Raw genomic sequence first — 20062 nt, forward strand, 5'->3', positions numbered from 1 at the left:
ACAATGGAGATTATTTTGTTTGAGTAAGAGTAAAAACACTATTTCCTTTAATATCTGTTTTGGATTGGATAATTAATTTTGAATCCAGCAATATAGTTTTTAAAGAAAAAAACATGCTTTGTAAAAGTGTTATTCAGGCAAAAGAATTTAGTGTACTGCCATAAATCATTTTTATTGTAATAATAAAATGGTGCTACTGCTGTGAGATTTCCTTCAAATATTTATTTCTAAAGTCGGTTAGCAGTTTCTTAGTCATATAACATTTCTCTCTGTCATCTTTTAAAGGACTATTGAAATCTATGATTTTGAGAGTCTCAATGTTTATGAGGGAATGTGCATGGTTTCTCATTTAGATTTGTTAACTGTTACCATCATGACTTTTAAGCTAATTGATTAAAGATAATGATTATAAATCCCGGTAGGGAATCACCCAATCTATGAGAAGAGGTATAATTTTGGGTTTTTACTGCAAGAATATACTATTCAATAGCAGTAGTAATAGCATTTAGACTTCTCCACCACCTCATCACCTCTCTAAGCAGTTTACAGTCAGCCTACTGCGGTGGAAATGTGGGTCCTCATTTTACTGACTTTAGAATGATGGATGGCTGAGTCAACCTTGACCCAGTCAGGATCAAACTCCTGGCAGTGGGCAAGAGTTAGCTACAGTACTTCATTATAACCATTGTGCCCCATGACTATTCAACCAGTGTGACCAGTCTTACTATGTCAATATCCTAGAAAATATCCCAGAAAAAATATCTTTATGGTGCCCCTTACAGGAGAATTACCTTATAGAATTTTAAGTTTGTAAAAATAAAAGACTGAGTTTCCTTTAACTTTTGGTTTCTATCTTGGATTTATATAGATATTTGGGGCCCAGATATAATCTTTAGTTTTATGAACAATTTATATTATATCTGCCTTTCAGCTAATCTTTAAAGAATAAATAAATAAAAAATAGACATGACTCAGCCATAAAGAAATTTTCTTGGGGTGTCCTCAGAAATGATCTGCAAGGGGGCAGGCATAACATTGCAATTGAAGCTATGTGCATGTGACAAAAGAGACAGGGCTTGAATTATGACAGTGTTCAGCCATCTTCCAGAATTTGATTCCCCCTATGGACACCACTGGAAATGGCAAGTATCACAATAATTGAGATACAAGAAGTACAAGCAAGGGTGGTTGGGAATGTATGTTTCTCAAAATTTCGGGAATATACTAATAGCAGTATTTGAATAATCAGACTGTCTTTCCTGAACTTCATCTTGTTGGATTTGGAGAAATTGCAAATGAAATAGTTTTTGTGTGTGCATGTCAAACACATTTATCAGATTTTTACAGTTATTACTTAATCTTTTGTTCATCATTCCCCTCAATATGTGAAAGACTCCACCCCCGGAATCTCTTTGTGGGAGGGATTCTCCAGCTCCTTCAAAGGGAGGTCTCCACGTAAAAATAAACATTGTTATTTTTACGTGAAAGGAACCGTAGCGACGGCCGAATTTTGCGTAAAGTTCATCCAAACTTGCCGAATCCGAACAACGTTGGGTTCGCCCATCACTAGTTTCCAGTTCTTGGTAACAGGTACCATGGTACCATGGTAATTAGCTCTCCCAGTTCATGAATATCTTGACACTACTCTATTCTTCCTAAGGTCTCAGGATTTTGGAGGACAAAAATGTCTGAGGTATTTAGCTTGCCTGTTATCTCCAAATGAATTAACTGTCAAAAATATCTGCAAGGATCAAAATTGGCAAGGTTGCAGTTGAAGTAGCCAAGTTTTGATATTTTTATATGTTCATCAATGTTATACACAGTTACAAAGAATCAAATACCATATTCACCCTTTTTTGTCCTGAGCCCTTTCTTCAGGTAGTACACACTATGAGGAAGAAGCAAAGATATTTACAATGTATGTGCAAAAAAGGCAAGTTGGCTGCAATAATGGTGAAATTGAAGCTCTCTCTGTGCCTTATGTTGCAGACCTAAAAAGATATGATGCTTCAACCAGGCCACTGTGATCACTAGCTCAACATTTTTGGTCCTAGCCTGTGGGTGCTCCTGGAAAAAAAGCAGCTTATTTTTTTTAATTATTTTTTGTAAACAAAATTAAAGTAATTGAACATTTTGAAATTACTGAGAGGTAAAGGCATACTCCAGAATAGGGCAGCATAGAAATCTAATTAACAACAACAACAACAGCAACAACAACAACAATACTCATTTAAGAGATATAAATCTAGACATGGCATTGGCATAATCATAGAATTGTGTCATTCAAAATCCTATTCAGTAGGAATTACTGTGAATACCAACATATAAAATATTGTTGTTTCAGTCAGATAAAATGCAATAGTCTATTAAACATAGAACTTCAGTGACGGAAAGATGAACATTGTATGCAACAAATAAGAAACACTGAAATTGTTTAATTCTTAACATGGCCTCATTTTTAAAATAACGGAGTGTGTAGCCTTCTGTCAAATATGCAGCATACCACAATTGACCTCATTCAGCCAGAAAAATATCAACTATAATTGTAGTCTATTTCCCCATTTAAGCCTTTATTAAATAACATTCTGTTTCTTTACAGCTAAGCAATTTGAAACAAGTGAGCTTTGTAGACGTATCAACAAACAAATTCTTTTCAATCCCAATATGTGTACTCCGGATGTCAAATCTGCAGTGGCTTGATATAAGTAACAACGGTCTCAGAGATCTCCCACAAGACATAGACAGGTAGATTTTTATATGGTTTCTGCAGTGACAGTTGGTTTTAGCAAATAAAGCATTGCCTGGCTATTTTGTCAACATTTGTAAGTGATTGGAAAACTGTCAAGCTCATTTATGCTAGAGTCACGAAGCTCTGAGTTTACAATGCTGTTGAAGACAGGGCTTCCTTTTCTCCTCTTACAAAGCAATCTGAAACTGATCCACAATAATCTTCACTTCTCCCATCCTCAATTGCCAAGAATATACCCAGATAATATCACAAACCAATCAGAATTGTTCCTCAATATCCCTGTGAGATTCTGCACTGAAATCCTAGCAATTTTTCAATCAAATGTGTTTCCCAGTACAGACGACCCAGGCTGTACGTTGCTAGGATTGTTTGATGTGGAAGGACAAAGATAACTTTTAGCCAATGTATAAAGAGATGTTCAAAGATTAGGATGGTATTTCCCTAACAGTGTGGAAAGTAAACCGAGCTTTGGGGTCCATGAGAAGGGCCTTCTCTTTGGTTGCACCAGCCCTCTGGAATATCTTGTCCTCCCCACCCAATGTAAGGACAGGGCGCAGCCTTTTGTAAGAGGCTGGAGTTTGGAGCTAGTTTGGAGCCCAAATGGGGAAGCACCAGAGTGGAGGTGTAACAACAGATCCCATCTCCTCCCATCATGCCCCAGCCATTCCCATCTGTAATTGGATTATGGCATTGCTCATCCTAAATTAATTATTGCTTTTATACATATACATATACGTGTATATTTTTTATGATTGTAAACTGCTTAGAGTTAATCTGTGGTTAAATGGACAGCCAATACATTTTATAACCAATAAAGAAGAATATTTGCAGCTCAGGGTTGAAATGAGGGATTACTGGTGTCATTCATACCTCTGCACCAGCACTTAGCCAGATGAGCATAGATTAACTCCAAGATTAATATCAGACCCAACAATCAAGTAAACAATACCCCAATCAAGGGACTGACAGCAAGCCAGCAGTAAGTAGACCAACTAAACTACTTCCAAGACCACTCCTAGCAACACTGATCTGGCAAGCCATTAGAATATAGACAGAGAGCGAACTACATCCTTGCCTGCACTGATGCTGCTATCTACTTTGGATAATGAAATATTTGCAAGAAAACCATCAAGCACAGAGAGTATCAAGGACCCTTTGGAAATAAATAAATAAATAAATAAATAGATAGATAGATAGATAGATAGATAGATAGATAGACAGACAGACAAACAAACAAACAAACAACAATAAACAAGCAAACAAACAAATAAAGAAAGAAAGAAGAAAGGAAGGAAAGTGGGAGGGAGGAAAGAAAGAAAAAGAAAGAAAGGGAAAAAGGAAGGAAGGAAGAAAGAGAAAGAAAGAAGGAAAGAAAGAAGGAAAGAAAGAAAGAAAAAAGAAAGAAGAAAGAAAGAAAGAAAGAATAGGTTGAAGCAATCCAGCTGATTGGTAGATGGTGACAGTTTTCAGCTCAGATATGTTAGGCTTATTTTCCATTGTCTTAGAGGTTTACCTAGAAGGTCAGGGGAAGATAGAGAGAGAGAGAAAGAGAGAGAGGGAAGGAGGGGGAGAGAGAGAGAGAATAACGTTGTCTTGAGGTTTGGAACAGCATGAGTCCCTGAAAAACAGAGTACACAAAATTGGTAGATCTATATTTATCAACAGAAAATACCAACTTTACAACAGTTTCCAATAAACTAAGGCAAACTTAGAAGTAACTTGTCTGAGCTTCTAAAGCAGATGCTGTAAGATCAATCAGGTCTGAACGAAAATGAGGTAGAAGTGTGCTTACTCAGATACAGTAGAATTCTGCAATTTACTCACAACTCAAGTTATGTTTTTTATAGTTTAAAGTACAGATATCAATCAAAGGAGAATGTTGATAACATTATATGCCCACAGGATTCAGAAGTCAGTTCTCTCCAACTAATAATTTCAGATTTAAAGCAATCGTACTGGGTTTATGCATACACATGCTTTCCTGCCTCACCCAGCAGCATCTAAGCATCCTTTTAAACTAAAAAATTCAAGCAAATTTCTTTTGATAAATGTAAGAAAACAGCATACGTTTGACTTGTTTCTCACAATCCCACCTTTGCAACCCAGAAAGAAATGAGTAGGTAAGCTGACATTCATAAGTTTTTAATTAACTGCTCCATTCATTCCATTTTAATTTCATATTCATTACAGAATATTGTCCAAAACAAAAGGCAGTGAAAGTATGTGTGATTTATTGTTTGTACATCCTGGGTTTCATGTAGCATATTCTCCTATGTGCCATATAAATAGTTATGTATAAGTTATGCATAAATTGGAAACTCTGCAGAGATAATGGATTGAGAGGCCACAAAATGGTGTTCATTGTTTCTGCCTTTCAAAAAATTATATATCAACAATCTTTCTGCTCCCACCAATGTGAAATCAAACAGCTGTTCTGCCTTTTAGCCTAGGATAGAAGAGAACATCAAACAAATAACACTTTTAACACCCTGCACTTATTTTGTTAGTTTTGCACATTCCTCTTACTTTGTGAGCTTGGTTAAAAATATATCAATTATTAATATACAGTTTGTTATATTACAGGTATTAAATAATATGATTATAAACACACACACACACACACACATATGCATAAACATTTACGATTCTATAATGCACATTTAATTTTGCCATTTTATTAATTTTCTAAGGCTAGAGAAGTTACAAACTCTTCTTCTGCAGAAGAACAAGCTGACCTACCTTCCACAAGCCTTGGTCAACTTGCCAAAACTCAGTTTATTGGTTGTCAGTAGTGAAGATTTGGTTCAGATGCCCACAGCCATCTGTGACTCTTCCACCGGCTTAAAGTAAGTCAATTACATTCAAACACATTTTCTTCCTTTGCATTTTGTCTTGCTATTTGTTGGATTCTGAAATGGGTGGATCTTAAATAAAAGACATTATGTATCATGATTCTACAAAGTTGCGATGTACCAACAGTGCATTAATAGGAGCAAATACAGTAGTTTAATTAGTTAATGCCACACATCTTAAACATATTAGAATAAATACATGGCCTGTAATGGCTTGTGGATCCCTCCAGTTAGTGTCTTTGTGAAGTGAATTTAGTTTCAGAAAACAATTATCCTGTAACCTGCAACTCCTACACTGCAAAAACATATAGGCTATACATCTTGATCAGGGCAAATCGATAGATGCAATTTACATAGACTTCTGTAAAGCCTTCAACTCAATTGTATACAACAAACAACTTATGAAAGTGAAATCCTATGGCATATCTGGACCCCTACATGACTGGACAACTCCATTCCTATCAAACAGGCAACAAGTGGTCAAAATAGGGAGTGCCCTATGTAATCTTGTTTATGTTAACAGCGGTGTACCCCAAGGCAGCATACTAGGACCAACACTCTTCATACTCTATATAAATGACCTTTGCTATCATATTACAAGCAACTGCGTGCTCTTCGCCGATTATGTAAAACTCTTCAACACCATAGATAACACTGCTACCCTCCAAAAAGACCTTGACTTTGTGTCAGAATGGTCAAATATCTAGCAACTTCAAATCTCAATCAATAAATGCTCTGTCCTACACATTGGGAAAAGAATCAGAACACCAAATACAAGCTGAATAGACAAGACCTTGCAGACAACTCTCACTCTGTAAAAGACCTTGGAGTACTCATATTAAATGACCTAAGTGCCAAAGCCCACTGCAACAACATCACCAAAAAGGCTTCAAGAGTTGTTAACCTAATCTTACATAGCTTCTTCTCCAGTAATATCACATTACTAACCAGGACATAAAATACTTTCGCCAGACCAATCCTTGAATACAGTTCATCTGTCTGAAGGCCACAACGCATTTCAGACATAAATACATAAGAAAGTATCCAGAAATGCTTTACGAGAAGAGCCCTCCACTCCTCTATTCGCAACAGAATATCCTATGCAACCAGACTTGAAATCCTAGGTTTAGAAAGCTTAGAACTACATTGCCTTCGACACGACCTAATCATAGCTTATAAAAATCATCTCCTACAACATCCTTCTTGTCAACAACTACTTCAGCTTCAACCACAACAATACATGAGCACACAACAGATACAAACACAAAATAAACTACTCCAATACGACCAGCAACCAAGTAGTTAATGCCTGGAACTCACTAGTAGTCACTACCTGACTGAAGTTTTGTCACCAAATCCCCAAAACGTTTCCCTTAGACTATCCACTGTTGACCTCACTCAATTCCTAAGAAGTCAGTAAGGGGCGTGCATAAGTACACCAGCATGCCTGCAGTCCCTGTCTTAATGTCTCTCCCCTTTTAGTACCCATCTCCTGTATATAAACCGTGTTATGTCTATGTATACTACCAATACATACTTGACAAAATAAATAAATAGGCAGTACAATATCAGATTTAGCAGCTATGTCATAATCAGAAAGGAGGTTGGCTAAGATAAACATTTAAGAGCAATTATTTGCATTTATGGTTTAGAGTGCAATTATGTGTCATCAATGCATAAAGTAAAATCTGTGTAAGCCTGGTACATTGCATAAGATTTTTTTCCAAAATCACGCACCCAATCCTACTAGCATATGGCCAAAGGCCTCTACCTCTGAAAACAGTCCTGTTCTCAGAGGCTAGTCAAAAATCATTAGGAATAAATATTCCACAAAACAAAATAAGGAGGATCAGAGCTCTTTGTTAACAATACACAAATGAGATTCTGGACATTACATTGCCCCATATCTCCTGCTATAAGTTGGCAATAGTGTGTGTGTGTTTGTTTTTTAAAAAAGCCATACAAAAGTCGGCAGTTTGGCAGTTCAGATCTCTAGCGCCACAAACGGATTGAGCTCATGTTAATTGCCTCAGCACCTGCCAACCTAACAATTCAAAAGCATGTAAAAAATGCAAGTAGAAAAATGGTGGGAAGGTAACAGTGTTCCATGTACATTCAGCATTTAGTCATGCCAGCCACCTTTTTATTTTATTTATTTTATTTATTCATCTTATTTATTTATTTTGTCAAACAATTATAGGGTGGTAAATTGTACAAATAAAACATTAGATAAGTAATGATAAAAAGTAACAAAAGAAGGCAATAGGGCAGGGACGGTAGGCACAGTGGTGCGCTTATGCACGCCCCTTACAGACCTCTTAGAAAGGGGGAGAGGTCAATTGTAGATAGTCTAAGGCTAAAGGTTTTGGGGTTAGAAATAGAAACCACAGAATCAGGTAGTGCATTCCAGGATTGATTACTCTGTTGCTGAAGTCGTATTTTTTGCAGTCAAGTTTGGAGCGGTTGACATTTAGTTTAAATTGATTTCATGCTTGTGTGTTGTTGCGATTGAAGGTGAAGTAGTCGTTAACAGGTAGGACATTTTGGTATATGATTTTATGAACTATAATTAAGTGGGAACGGAGACGACGGAGTTGTAAGTTGTCTAAACCAGGAATTTCAAGTCTGGCGGATTAAGGTATTTTGTTGTGAGAAGAGGAGTGAAGGACTCTTCTTGTGAAATATTTCTGGACTCTCTCAATTGTGTTGATGTCAGATATGCAATGTGGGTTCCATATAGGTGACCTATATTGTAGGATTGGTCTGACAAATGTTTTGTAAGCTCTTGTTAGCAGTTCAAAATTACCAAAGAAGAAGCTGCAAAGGATTAGGTTAACAACTCTTAAAGCCTTTTTGGCAATGTTGTTGCCGTTCGCTCTAGGACTTACGTCATTGGATATGAGTACTCCAAGGTCTTTGACAGATTGAGGGTTATCAATAAGTTCAATTCCTCCAAGTTTATATTTAGTATTCTGATTCTTTTTACCAATGTGTAAGACAGAGCATTTAGTGGTGGAGATTTGAAGTTGCCAGATTTTGGACCATTCTGCTACGTGGTCAAGGTCTTTTTGAAGGGTAGCATGGAATGGTCATCAAGCAGTGCTGGCTTAGAAATGGAGATGAGCAACCCCCTAGAGTTAGGACCCCTAGAGTTGGGAACAACTAGCATGTACAGTATGTGCAAGGAGAAACCTTTACATTTGCCTATGCTTGCTTCTAGAAAAGACACTTCTTAATTAATATTTCTAATAGATAATGAGTGTTAGGAACACTGAACATTGTAGCAAAGTTTTGTTCATGGACAAAATTGGCTTTGCTCTGCAATGAAGTAGGAAGAGGAGGAAATTTATAGGGCTACAAATCATGTGGGTATAGCAAGTAGCAATCTGCTCGCGATAAGAAGCATTAATATAACCTTTTCATGGTAATATGTCATCCCCTTGCAGATTTATAAGCCTGAAGGATAACCCTCTTGAAACAACCTCATTTCAGGAGATTCAAGAAATAACAGAAAGTGATCGCGATCGTGAACTGTTTGAAAAAGAATTTATGAAAGCCTACATTATGGATATACAAGAGAGAGGTATGTATGTATCTAAATGAAACTCCAAGCTAATTTTCTTTTCATTCTAACTGATTTTCTGGACACATTTTGGAAAATATTGAATCGTATATGCCTGTTTGTTCCATGTAAAGCATTTCACGCGGAATCTGGAATTTGATAGAGACAGCTAAGCATTATGGGGAGGGAGAGTACATACCCTCAATCCAACTGTCTGCTAAATTGAGGAATCTGTCAGCTACAGCACTATAGACATTTCACCCTTTACTAAAAGTGAAAAAATAAAATAATTGTATTGAAAGTCAGCGTAGCAATGTCAGTGTTTCTATTTTTAAAAAGAGAGCTAGTCTCTAACTGTTACGATAGAAAAGCGCACACAGCATCTCAGAAAAGAAGGTGAGGGCAATTTTAAAAGGTTTCTCTTTCCTCTCCAGCATCTAGCATGCTCCTTTATAGTAAAGCAAATATTATCTTCTTGCTTAAGTCCTGGCAGACCATTTTATTTCCATATCTGCCGACAATTACAGAATGAATATTAAAGCAACTTCACAGAGGTGATGGTTTTCCAATTTTACTTTTGCCCTTCTCTGTCCCTTGTCTTTTTTTAAACCATGTAATCAAAAATAAAAAATTGCTCTTTACTTTTCCTTTATGCCTTTAATAGCAGAATGACACAAAGAAAGTTAAAAAGGTTAAGATTTTTCCATTCATGTAAAATTTATCTAGAAAGCACTCTATATGTGTCAGGTTTCTTTTAAAATCAGAAGTGCAGATCCAACAAAACTGAAATATACTGTAGAATAGAATAGAATAGCATAGAATAGCATAGAATAGTATAGTATAGAATAGAATAGAATAGAATAGAATAGAATGGAATAGAATAGAATTTTATTGGCCAGGTGTGATTGGACACTCAAGGAATCTTAATGCATATGCTCACAGAAAAGATAGGTTCGTCAAGAACCATAAGGTACAAAAATTAATGATAATTCTGATACAAATAAGCAATCCAATCATATTAGGAACCAGTCAATATAAAATGTAAGGATCCAAGCAACAAAATTATAGTCATACAGTCATTAATGGGAGGAGATGGGTGATGGGAACAATGACAAGATTATAGTGCAGACTTAGTAAATAGTTTGATAGTGTTGAGGGAATTATTTGTTTAGCAGAGTGATGACATTCAGGAAAAAACTGTTCTTTTGTCTGGTTGTTCCGATGAGCAGTACTCGGTAGTATCGTTTTAAGGGTAGGAATAGAAACAGTTTATGTCCAGGATATGAGGGGTCTGTAAATATTTTCACAGCCCTCTTTTTGATTCTTACAGTATACAGATCCTCAATGGAATGCAGGTCGGTTTTTGTGCAGTTCTGATTATCCTCTGAAGTCTGTGTCTGTCTTGTTGGGTTGCAGCACCAAACCAGACAGTTATAGAGGTGCAGATGACAGACTCAATAATTCCTCTATAGAACTGTATCAGCAGCTCCTTGGGCTGTTTGAGCTTTCTGAGTTGGTGCAGAAAGAACATTCTTTGTTGTGCTTTTTTTATGATGTTTTTGATGTTAGGTGTCCATTTTAGATCTTGTGATATGGTAGAACCTAGACATTTGAAAGTCTCTACTGTTGATACTGTGTTGTCTAGTATTGTAAGAGGTGGAAGTATGGGAGGGATTCTCCTAAAGTCTACCACCATTTCTACAGTTTTGAGTGTGTTCAGTTCCAGATTGTTTCGGTTGCACCACAAGGCTAGTTGTTCAAATGAACCATTGATACATGGTAAGTGATGAAGATAGAAAACTAATACTCAATCAACTCCTGACATTTAAGATTAGGTCTCCTTGGAGCCAGGCCCAAAAAGTAATGTCAGGGATAGATTCATAGGGGTTCTGCAATGAAAGCATCAGTTAAATCTTTTCTTTTCGACTTGTTTATAGAAAATGCATGGGAAAATTCCATTGCCAATGAAAATAAACTTTGGTTGAGTTGCCAGTCAAACTTTCTAAAATGTTATCTAAGGAAATGAACTGTTGTAGCTTTTTGTTTGGACTAGTTTATGGACCATCACAGACTTGTGTTCATCCAGAAGAAGCAAGTTTCTTCCAGTAGTAGAACAGATTTTTCCCCATTTACCATAGTTGTTTTTGCATCATCCTAACTTCCTTTAATCTGTTAATTTTTGCATCAGGATAATTGTTTGATATAGACATAAATCTATATTTGTTTTGTTTTGTCAGAAGTTGCCTAGACCACAAATGTTAAGATATTTGTTTTTATTCCCGTTTAGTCAAACTGTGCCATAAGTGCTTACCAATCATTGTCATTTTTAGAGCAAATAGATTATTTGCACAACATGAAACTAAATATTTACTCCAGCTGGGAGCCATTAAAGGAAGGAGCTGACAAATGGATTACAAAGTGATGGTATGAGGCAGAATGTTTTTGGATAATGATCAGGAAGGTTATGTGTATAGTTGTCAGTATCAGGCCACAAGCTATCAGGTATAACAACCATGTTACAGACTTTATTGTTGCTGTTGAAGGAAACTAATATAAGTACAGAAACCTAAAAGGATATAAACAGAAATGGGGAATGTTCCTTCAAACCATTATCAAGGTATGACATGCTATCATAAAATAAAAAAATGAGTAAGGTCTTAAATTGCCTTAGTGACTGACAGTCACCTGTTTTAGTTTGCTTTATGCTGTAATAAGGTTGTCTTGATTTTAGTGAACTTGTTAAGTGATCAGAGATACTATGGACAGTAATTTTTGGTTCAGTGTGTGTTAAAAACATTCATTTTACCACTGTTCTGCCCCAGCTACAAACCACAAAGAACACAGCACACACAAATTCTGTCCAAACCTTCATTTACTAAATTAAAGACTACCAATGAGCTTTCTTAGTAGTCAGCAAACACAAATACAGTATAAAACAGTCTTTGCTGAACAATGGCTGTTATTCAACTTCATTAACAGACAGCATGAGTCCATGAAATAATAAATCATGGCACTGGACCAGATTATCTCAAGGACTGCCTTCTGCTGCACGAATCCCAGCGACCAGTTAGGTCCCACAGAGTGGGTCTTCTCCAGGTCCCGTCAACTAAACAATGCCGCTTGGCGGGATCCAGGGGAAGAGCCTTTTCTGTGGCGGCCCCGGCCCTCTGGAACCAACTTCCCCCAGAGATTAGAATTGCCCCCACCCTCCTTGCCTTTCGTAAGCTACTTAAAACCCACCTCTGCCGCCAGGCATGGGGGAATTGAGATTCCCTTTCCCCCTAGGCCTTTACAATTTTATGCATGGTATGTCTGTATGTATGTTTGGTTTTTTATATTAATGGGTTTTTAATCGTTTTTAGTATTGGATTATTATTGTACGCTGTTTTTATGATTGCTATTTGCCGCCCCGAGTCTTTGGAGAGGGGCGCCATATAAATCCAATAAATAAATAAATAAAATAAATCAATCAATCAAGTCTGAGCAAACAGTCTTGGAGATATCAGGAAGCTTACAATAGTTAGAAAAATGCCCCAAAACAATTTGTAGGAAGAATGCCAAGAGCCAAGCAGACGTTTCTGAATTTCAAACACGAAGGCATAGGAATTAATATTGTTTTCCTGTAAAGTGCTGGCAGCATTGTTATTCTTTAAATAGGCTAGGGGAGTGGCTAATTAGCCCCAAACCTACTCTCGAGGAGATCTCCTCCTGAGGAACCACTCCTGCTTTTTGGCAGCTCTGCATGCCTGTGCATTAAGAATAGGCTCCTCCTCTTCTTCCTCATCACTGATGGGAAGTTTTGAGTATTCTGAAGGTCCTGGCTGAATCTCTACCTCTGGCACCAAGCTCTCTCCAGCATCCTCACTGTCCGACTTGGGTGTCAGCTGCACAGGCCACTGACTCATCACTACATCAGCCTCTTCTCTGGTGGGATCCGCTACTAGCTGCATGGGCTGCTTGCAGACCACAACAACCACAGTTTATTCAATAAACCAGGGATTTGTGTAATATGTAAACTCATCTAATAAAAAGACACGGAATGCCCGAACCAATGGCAACAGTTGCTTATCTTGGATAAGAGTGGTGGGTGGCAACTTAAAAACTTCACAGGCGGAACATTCAGGTCATGTGGCCTCTGGATTGATTTCGGTGGAAAAAGGATGAGATGAGGAAGTAGGTATGGATTGTAATAAAATAGAGAGAAGAAAAAAAAGAATGAAGACTAGGAATTAGACAAAAAAGGAGAGAGGGTAATGGAATGGCTCGGAGACAAGAGGGTTAATTATACAGCAGTCTTGATTGAGGTTTGTTGGAGATGCTTAATTTCCTGTATTAAGCACTGAGACAGACTAAAGTCAAATTCAAAATTTTTAGAGAATTCCTGAAAGCCTGACACTCAAACAAATCATCCACCAACAAGCACATATGAATAAACAATATCTACATACCATTCAAAATAGATAATCAAAAAGCTAAAAAGGATTGATATAAGCAGAGATAAACACCAACATTAATTCTAGACCAACAATCAAGGAGTAAACAATACCCCTATAAAGGAACTACCAACTCAGACAAACTGTAAGCAACAACCTAATAAAGGAACTGCCAAGAATACTTCCACCACCATTGATAGGGCAAGCAAACTCCACTCTCTTCTAATAATGTTACCTAATTGGATTGCCTTGTTATTGGAAGTCAATATCTGTGAATAAAATCATTTTATTAGCTTCTTGATCTTCAGGAGAGGCCAACAGAACATGAGCAGAAGAGCCTTATTTGAAGGCAGTGAGGAACTTAACTGGCATGTGGGAAAGAAGCCTATTTTAATGTATTTCTCATACTTTATCCCAAGCCAGGATCTGGGAATCATTTCACATGCAAAAATGTTGAAATTTCAAAAGATTTGACGATCTCACAAGATTGGGATGTTTATTAATTTATTAAAAACAATTGGGGGGTTCTGGGAATTATTTCCATATTTTATAAATTTTATTTATTATCATATAGGTATTATTTATCACACCTGGCACATCTTTAAACATTTTCTTGCATGGTTTCTTGTTGCATGTGTCTATTTTAAAGTAGATTACAGTGAATTCCATGCATCAGAGATGGGTTCCTTCTGGTTTGGACCGGTTCGCCCAAACTGGTAGTGACTAGCTGGTGATATTATGATGATGTCACAGAACCAGTTCAGTTGGTGCAAGTCTGTGGGCGCCACCAACTTTTTTTGCATTTTTTAAAAAACTTTTTTTCTTCTGAGTTTATGCAGAAGCTGAGTTTCTGGCACTGTACATGTGGTTGCCATCTTGTTTTTGACTTATTATCTTTTTTTGGATTTTTCGGCACTGCGTATGTGCGCCCCCAGGTGGCATGCCCACATGTTGCAGGAGGAAGTGAACCCACCCACGTCATGCATCCATTAGAGACTCAGAATCATCTCTCTTTTGATCAACATATTATTCCCTATGAACAGCAGTTGTATTTCAAGCAAGAACAGTATTAAAAATCATGGGATTTTTCTATTTTAAATGGTACATGCATTTCGGTCAAATGATTCATAATATGAAAATTAGTTTTGAACAAAAGAGATGGATTCTTTCAGCTATATTAGAAACTTGGTTTCAATATCTGCCTAATTGTTTTCAAAAAGTTACGCTATCCCCAAAATGACCACTTAATGTGGTATATTTATGCTTTGTCTTTACAGAGATTGTTCCTTGCTATACCACAAAAGTATCGCTTAGCATCCAGATATGAACAGCGGAATTTCTATAAACAGGAACTCTTTATAAATACTTACTTCTGCCAGATGAATTAGAAACATACAATAGCAACAAAAGCTCTTTTGGAGAAGAAAAGAATAAACTATCAATAGTAACAAAAGTTGACGCATAATGGAAGATTTAAATGACTGGGTGAGAGCATATGATAGTTGCAATCATAGTTAACCATGACTGCATTCACTTTGCAAAATGTTTCTGTTATGAAAAAAAAAGATATGATTATACTTATATACTTACATGAAAAAAGTAGAAAGCTTTAGGTTATAAGGCTTGTGTTGTAATCTTTTTTTTTTCAGATGAAACAATAAATATTCTGATTCTTTCCTATCCCATCATCAGGAATAGTCATTTGAGCCCTGCGATCCACCAGAGAATTTCAGACTCAAGGTGTAATTAACTGTGCTACTCTATGCATTTTTATTCAGTTTCTACTCTGCACAGTTCACTGCCTGGAAAGTAAACCTATTTCCTGGATTCATTACATCTACTGTACATTTCTTGCAGAAGAGACGGAGTAACGACTCGGACACCAGAGCTGGATTTAAACTTGGGTCATTTTTATTATAATAAATTTGCATAATTTATTAATTAAATTAGCATGAATTAGCATAAATTTGCATAAATCAACATACTCAACTATGACCCGGAAACAGTGGACCTGCAGGGTCAAACAAACACTTCCGGGGCGGAAATGACGTAAAAGGTCAACATTCCTGGGCAACTAAGGGCGTAGTCGATGCTGGTCCAGGTGAGGGACCTCTCCCTCACCTGAGACCCTGCCATGCACTCGCATGAGGGGGGTCCCGCCGGCTCACCCCTACCCTGGGACTTCAATAGCGGGACCCAAAGACAGGTTCCCCCCAAGTGCGCAGGTAGCACCCACCATGGTCTTGGAGAGAACCTGTCAATCATCCCCAAAGATGCCCAAGGGAGAACGCGCAGTTGCTGAACCACCACCCAGATTTCCGCCCCTAACCTGCCTACCCAATGACCAGAGGTAAGCCAATTAACCTAATTAAATGCAAGCACCCCCTAACCGCACATCCATCTCCCCAGTGTGGAATGGGCGAAAAAACAGCCCGGCCTAATGGGCGAGGCTGCAAAAAATTCCCATTCGGCCCCTGAAGGCGACCCACCAGGCACACTGCAAAATAGGGAAGGGCGGGTGGGTGTCTGCTCTTCAGCCAGGTCCGGGGCGAAAAGGCTTTCTTCCCGGCCTGCTGCCCTTAAATAGGGCCAGCAGGCCCCGCCCGGACCCAACGTCATGCCCACCACGTGGGCGAAGCATTCTCGGCCGAAATCTCGCCTCGCGAGATTTCGGCCGAGGACAAGATGGCGGCCGCCATCGGAAGGGTCCGAGTCTGCCCGGCCCTTCCGCAAAAGCGCCGTGGGGCCGGTAAGTCAGCCGGCGATAATCTTTCACCTTGGAGTTCGCAAGTGGTTGCAGGGATGGGTAATTGGATCTATACCACCTTGTGATACAGATCTGTCTGACACATAGTGATTAGCCCGAAAGTCACCAACTGATCTTCATGGAATGTAGACCTCAATCTAGATCACCCAACAACTTAATTACATTTTTAGATGGGAGGAAAGATTTGCAAATATATTTTACAGACTTTATTTTTCAGAGGTATTTTTACATAGTTTACAATGGTTGCCCAGGGATTGTTTAGGTAGCCTGAGAGGATATACATCAGTAATGGATTCTAAAACCTGTTGCTACTGGTTGTGCACACACCTGCGTGGGCACGTGATGCTTCTGCACATGCGCAGAAGTGTCCCAGATGGGTGGGTGGAGCCTGCTGCTTCTGCTACTGGTTCACAGAAGTGGGCAGAACAGGAAGATGGGTGGGTGGAGCCGGAAGCTACCGCATATATGCATGAACTTGATGATCAACACTGCAGTTATATTTCTGAAATGTTATGTTGTCCCAGTTCCTAAAATGCATTTCCCTCCTAGATTATTTTGAATGGTAATCTCAGACAAAGCTATGGCTTACTTTCTCAGTTGTGTAATGGCACATAAGAAAAAAATGAGATGATTGCTTAGTTAACTTTACGATAATTCTCCAAAATTTCTTTTTCCATTGTAACTTTGAAATATATGCTAACTTCTAGTAATTAGTAAAAAACTCTGTGCGTTTCACCTGCATAGTAATTTTTTCTATTTGTCATTGTTAATAAAGTTTGCCTATGAAGATATTAATAAATTTAGAGCTGATCTACATAAAATGAAAACATTGGCAATCTTTGAGATGGTAAGAATTTGTCTTGATAGGCACTCATTTGGAAAGATACCATAAAACTTTAGACATATAAAAAGAGATAGACATATTTCAGCAGTTCAAATCTAGAAGAATATTTAAGAACTATGCACTTTCATTAATATTTGGTAGCATTATTATTTGTTGGTCATTAAATGTTTTGATCTTGTGTATAAAACATAATTGTGTTTATTTTTATTTGAAATTTTACTTGTTTTGTAGTATGTCATTTTTTTTTGTTTAGTACACATTAAACTTGTAAAATAATTTTGTTTTGCATAATCCCCTTTTCCATTCAATAAATACTCTATATTGGTAATCCAATTAATCTGATGTACTGTACTTTCATTTGTGTACTGCGTGTGGTCAATTTTCATCCAGCCTCCTCTCTCTTCCTTTTGGAAAATTTGTTGAAAGAGTGGTTGTAGCTTCAAATGGCCCTGGGAGAAGCAAGTTATCTGGATCCCCTTCAGAATAGGATACTGAAATAGTATTGATCATGGTTGTTGATTATCTCAGATAGAACGTGGTTTGGGGTGGTGCACCCATTCTAAATCTCCTTGATCTCTCAATGGCCATGATGCCATAGATATAGTATTTTGGGTTGACTGGGTGGGATGGGAGGGAGGGCAAAGCATTATTCTAATTCCCTCAGGATTGATTTCAGTAGCTCTTGGTAAGATAGGTTTCAAAGGTCCAAGCTCTGGATCCAAACCAAAATCAGGATGTCACTAGCCACCTTACTTGTGGATCCCTCATCCTCAGGTCTCTCTATGCTCCTATGTAAGCATCCACACAGAGTTGATGAGTAAGATCATCCATTGACATATCATCAGTATCACTGTGCTGTCAATTAGTGCACAGGCCTCCAACTTTTTGGACACCAGGGACTGGTTCTGCAGAGAAAGGTTTTTCTGTGCCTGGAGGGTGGATGGTTTTGCATGCTGCCTACACCCCACAGATAGTCCAAAGCAAGTTGCTAAATAAGTAAGTGTATGTGCCAGATAATTTGCTCAGTGCTTCCTAAGCTGTTACATTTTGAAATTATGTATGGACTCTTGTTCCATGAAATCTTGAAGATAGATTCTGTTGCTAGACCAATCATGTCTTGAACATTGAATGGAAGATCAATTTCCTGATCATCTCTGGAGCAAAATGGATCTCTGGACTTAGAGAGCATGGTTCAGTCTTCACACCCTGCCTAAGTCCATTCACACATCATAATAAGCCATGGTGGTACAGTGGTCAGAGTGCAGTCCTTCAGATTGCTTCTGCTGGCTGCCTGCAATTTGGCAGTTGGAATCTCACCAGGCTCAAGGTTGACTCAGCCTCCCATCTTTCCGAGGTGGGTAAAATGAGGATCCAAATTGTTGGAGGCCATATGCTGGCTCTGTAAACAGCTTAGAGAGGGTTGTAAAGTATTGTGGTATATAAGCAGAGATGGGCAGCAGGCAGGACGGTTGGAACGCAGTTCCACCGGCAGAAATGAAGATGAGTGTGCAGCTCCAGCTGATCGGCAGCTGTCATTTCCTAGATTACTGGTCTCGGTTCGGCTCTCCTTTTTTTCTCTGCTGCTGCGTCTGGGCTCCTTGCTTTTTTCCTCTTTCCTCCTTCCTGGCCTCGGATAAATTTCCCTCTCTCCTGCCCAGCTCCCCTCCAGCATCGCCCCTCCAGTGTCTTGCACTGAGGTGCAAGCAGAAGGCATAGGTGGAAACGACGCTGGCAGCATTTATGCTTCTGGAAGCACCCATTCACCTGGCTACCTAGCCTGAGGCAGTGGGGTGACCCAGGAAGGAGAGTGAGGGAAACACGAAGCAAATTGTCACCCCAGCGAGTGACACTGGAAAGGTTGTAAGTCGAGGACTTAACAGTTCAGTTGAACCATGATGATCGTTCAAGCCACTCCCATCTGGTCACATGGCCGGTAAGCGACTCCTACCCTATCACATGTTAATTAAGTCACACCCACAAAATAATCCACACCCACAGTGTGGCAGTAAAAATTTTGGCTGCCCATTATTGTATATGAGTCTAAGTATTATTGCTATCATAAAAATATGGAATCATAGAATTTAGAGGGGACCATTTGGATAATCAAGTTCAACCATTCATTCACTGCAGAAATCCAAATGGTTCTTCTAGCTGTCTAGCTGTCTACATCCAATGAAGGGTCCCTTCTCCAATTTGAGCCACTCCGAATTTCCGGAGAGGGGCGTCATGCAAATCTAGTAAGTAAGTAAGTAAGTAAGTAAGTAAGTAAGTAAGTAAGTAAGTAAGTAAGTAAGTAAGTAAACAAATAAACTAACAAATAAATAAATAAATAAATTTGGATCTACCTTTAGTGCTTGATTGCAGGAAAGAAGCAATCACTTATAAATAAGCTCAAATTTTAAGAGGTAACTGAAAAAGTTAGTAGGTCTTAGTTGGCTCTAAATCAATCAAGTTTAAAAGAAAATATAATTATCTTTTCTTTCCTCTTGACCAGTGACATTTAAATGCCACCCAGAAGTGTATTTTTCACTGTTGCAGGGGGTTGGAGAAGAAGAGTATCAATTTATCATAAGATCTGACAGTTTTTCATATAATGTGATTTGTTACAAATGGACCTCTGGTACAAGATGCTAAGAGGCCACAAAAATATAAGTTTGCTTTGCTTCAACCGAACAGTTAACACAAGGTTCACAAGCAGAATCAGAATACACAAAGGAACAGTTTTTATTTTTTAATTGCATTACCTTAACTTTGTTTGACATCTGTTCCACAAATTCCACCTGTTTTCTTCCCCTTCATTAATCCTTACTTATCTTTCTTCTGTCAACTTGTGAATCTCCAGAAGGCTGTTTACA

The 20062-nt window shown here is 38.2% G+C and overlaps 1 protein-coding gene across 1 annotated transcript in view; it reads left to right on the top strand.

The window, feature by feature from the left end:
- LRRC2 (leucine rich repeat containing 2) overlaps nt 1-14923 on the top strand; it is a 79087-nt gene extending 64164 nt beyond the window's left edge. The window contains exons 5-8 of the mRNA XM_070736287.1: nt 2600-2745; nt 5440-5595; nt 9048-9184; nt 14874-14923. Of these exons, the coding sequence (XP_070592388.1) occupies nt 2600-2745; nt 5440-5595; nt 9048-9184; nt 14874-14923 (489 nt within the window). The remainder of the gene's footprint in view (nt 1-2599; nt 2746-5439; nt 5596-9047; nt 9185-14873) is intronic.
- The last annotated feature ends 5139 nt before the right edge of the window (nt 14924-20062 follow it).

This window comes from Erythrolamprus reginae, chromosome 2 (assembly GCF_031021105.1).
Source record: "Erythrolamprus reginae isolate rEryReg1 chromosome 2, rEryReg1.hap1, whole genome shotgun sequence".
NCBI classification, from domain to species: domain Eukaryota; kingdom Metazoa; phylum Chordata; class Lepidosauria; order Squamata; family Dipsadidae; genus Erythrolamprus; species Erythrolamprus reginae.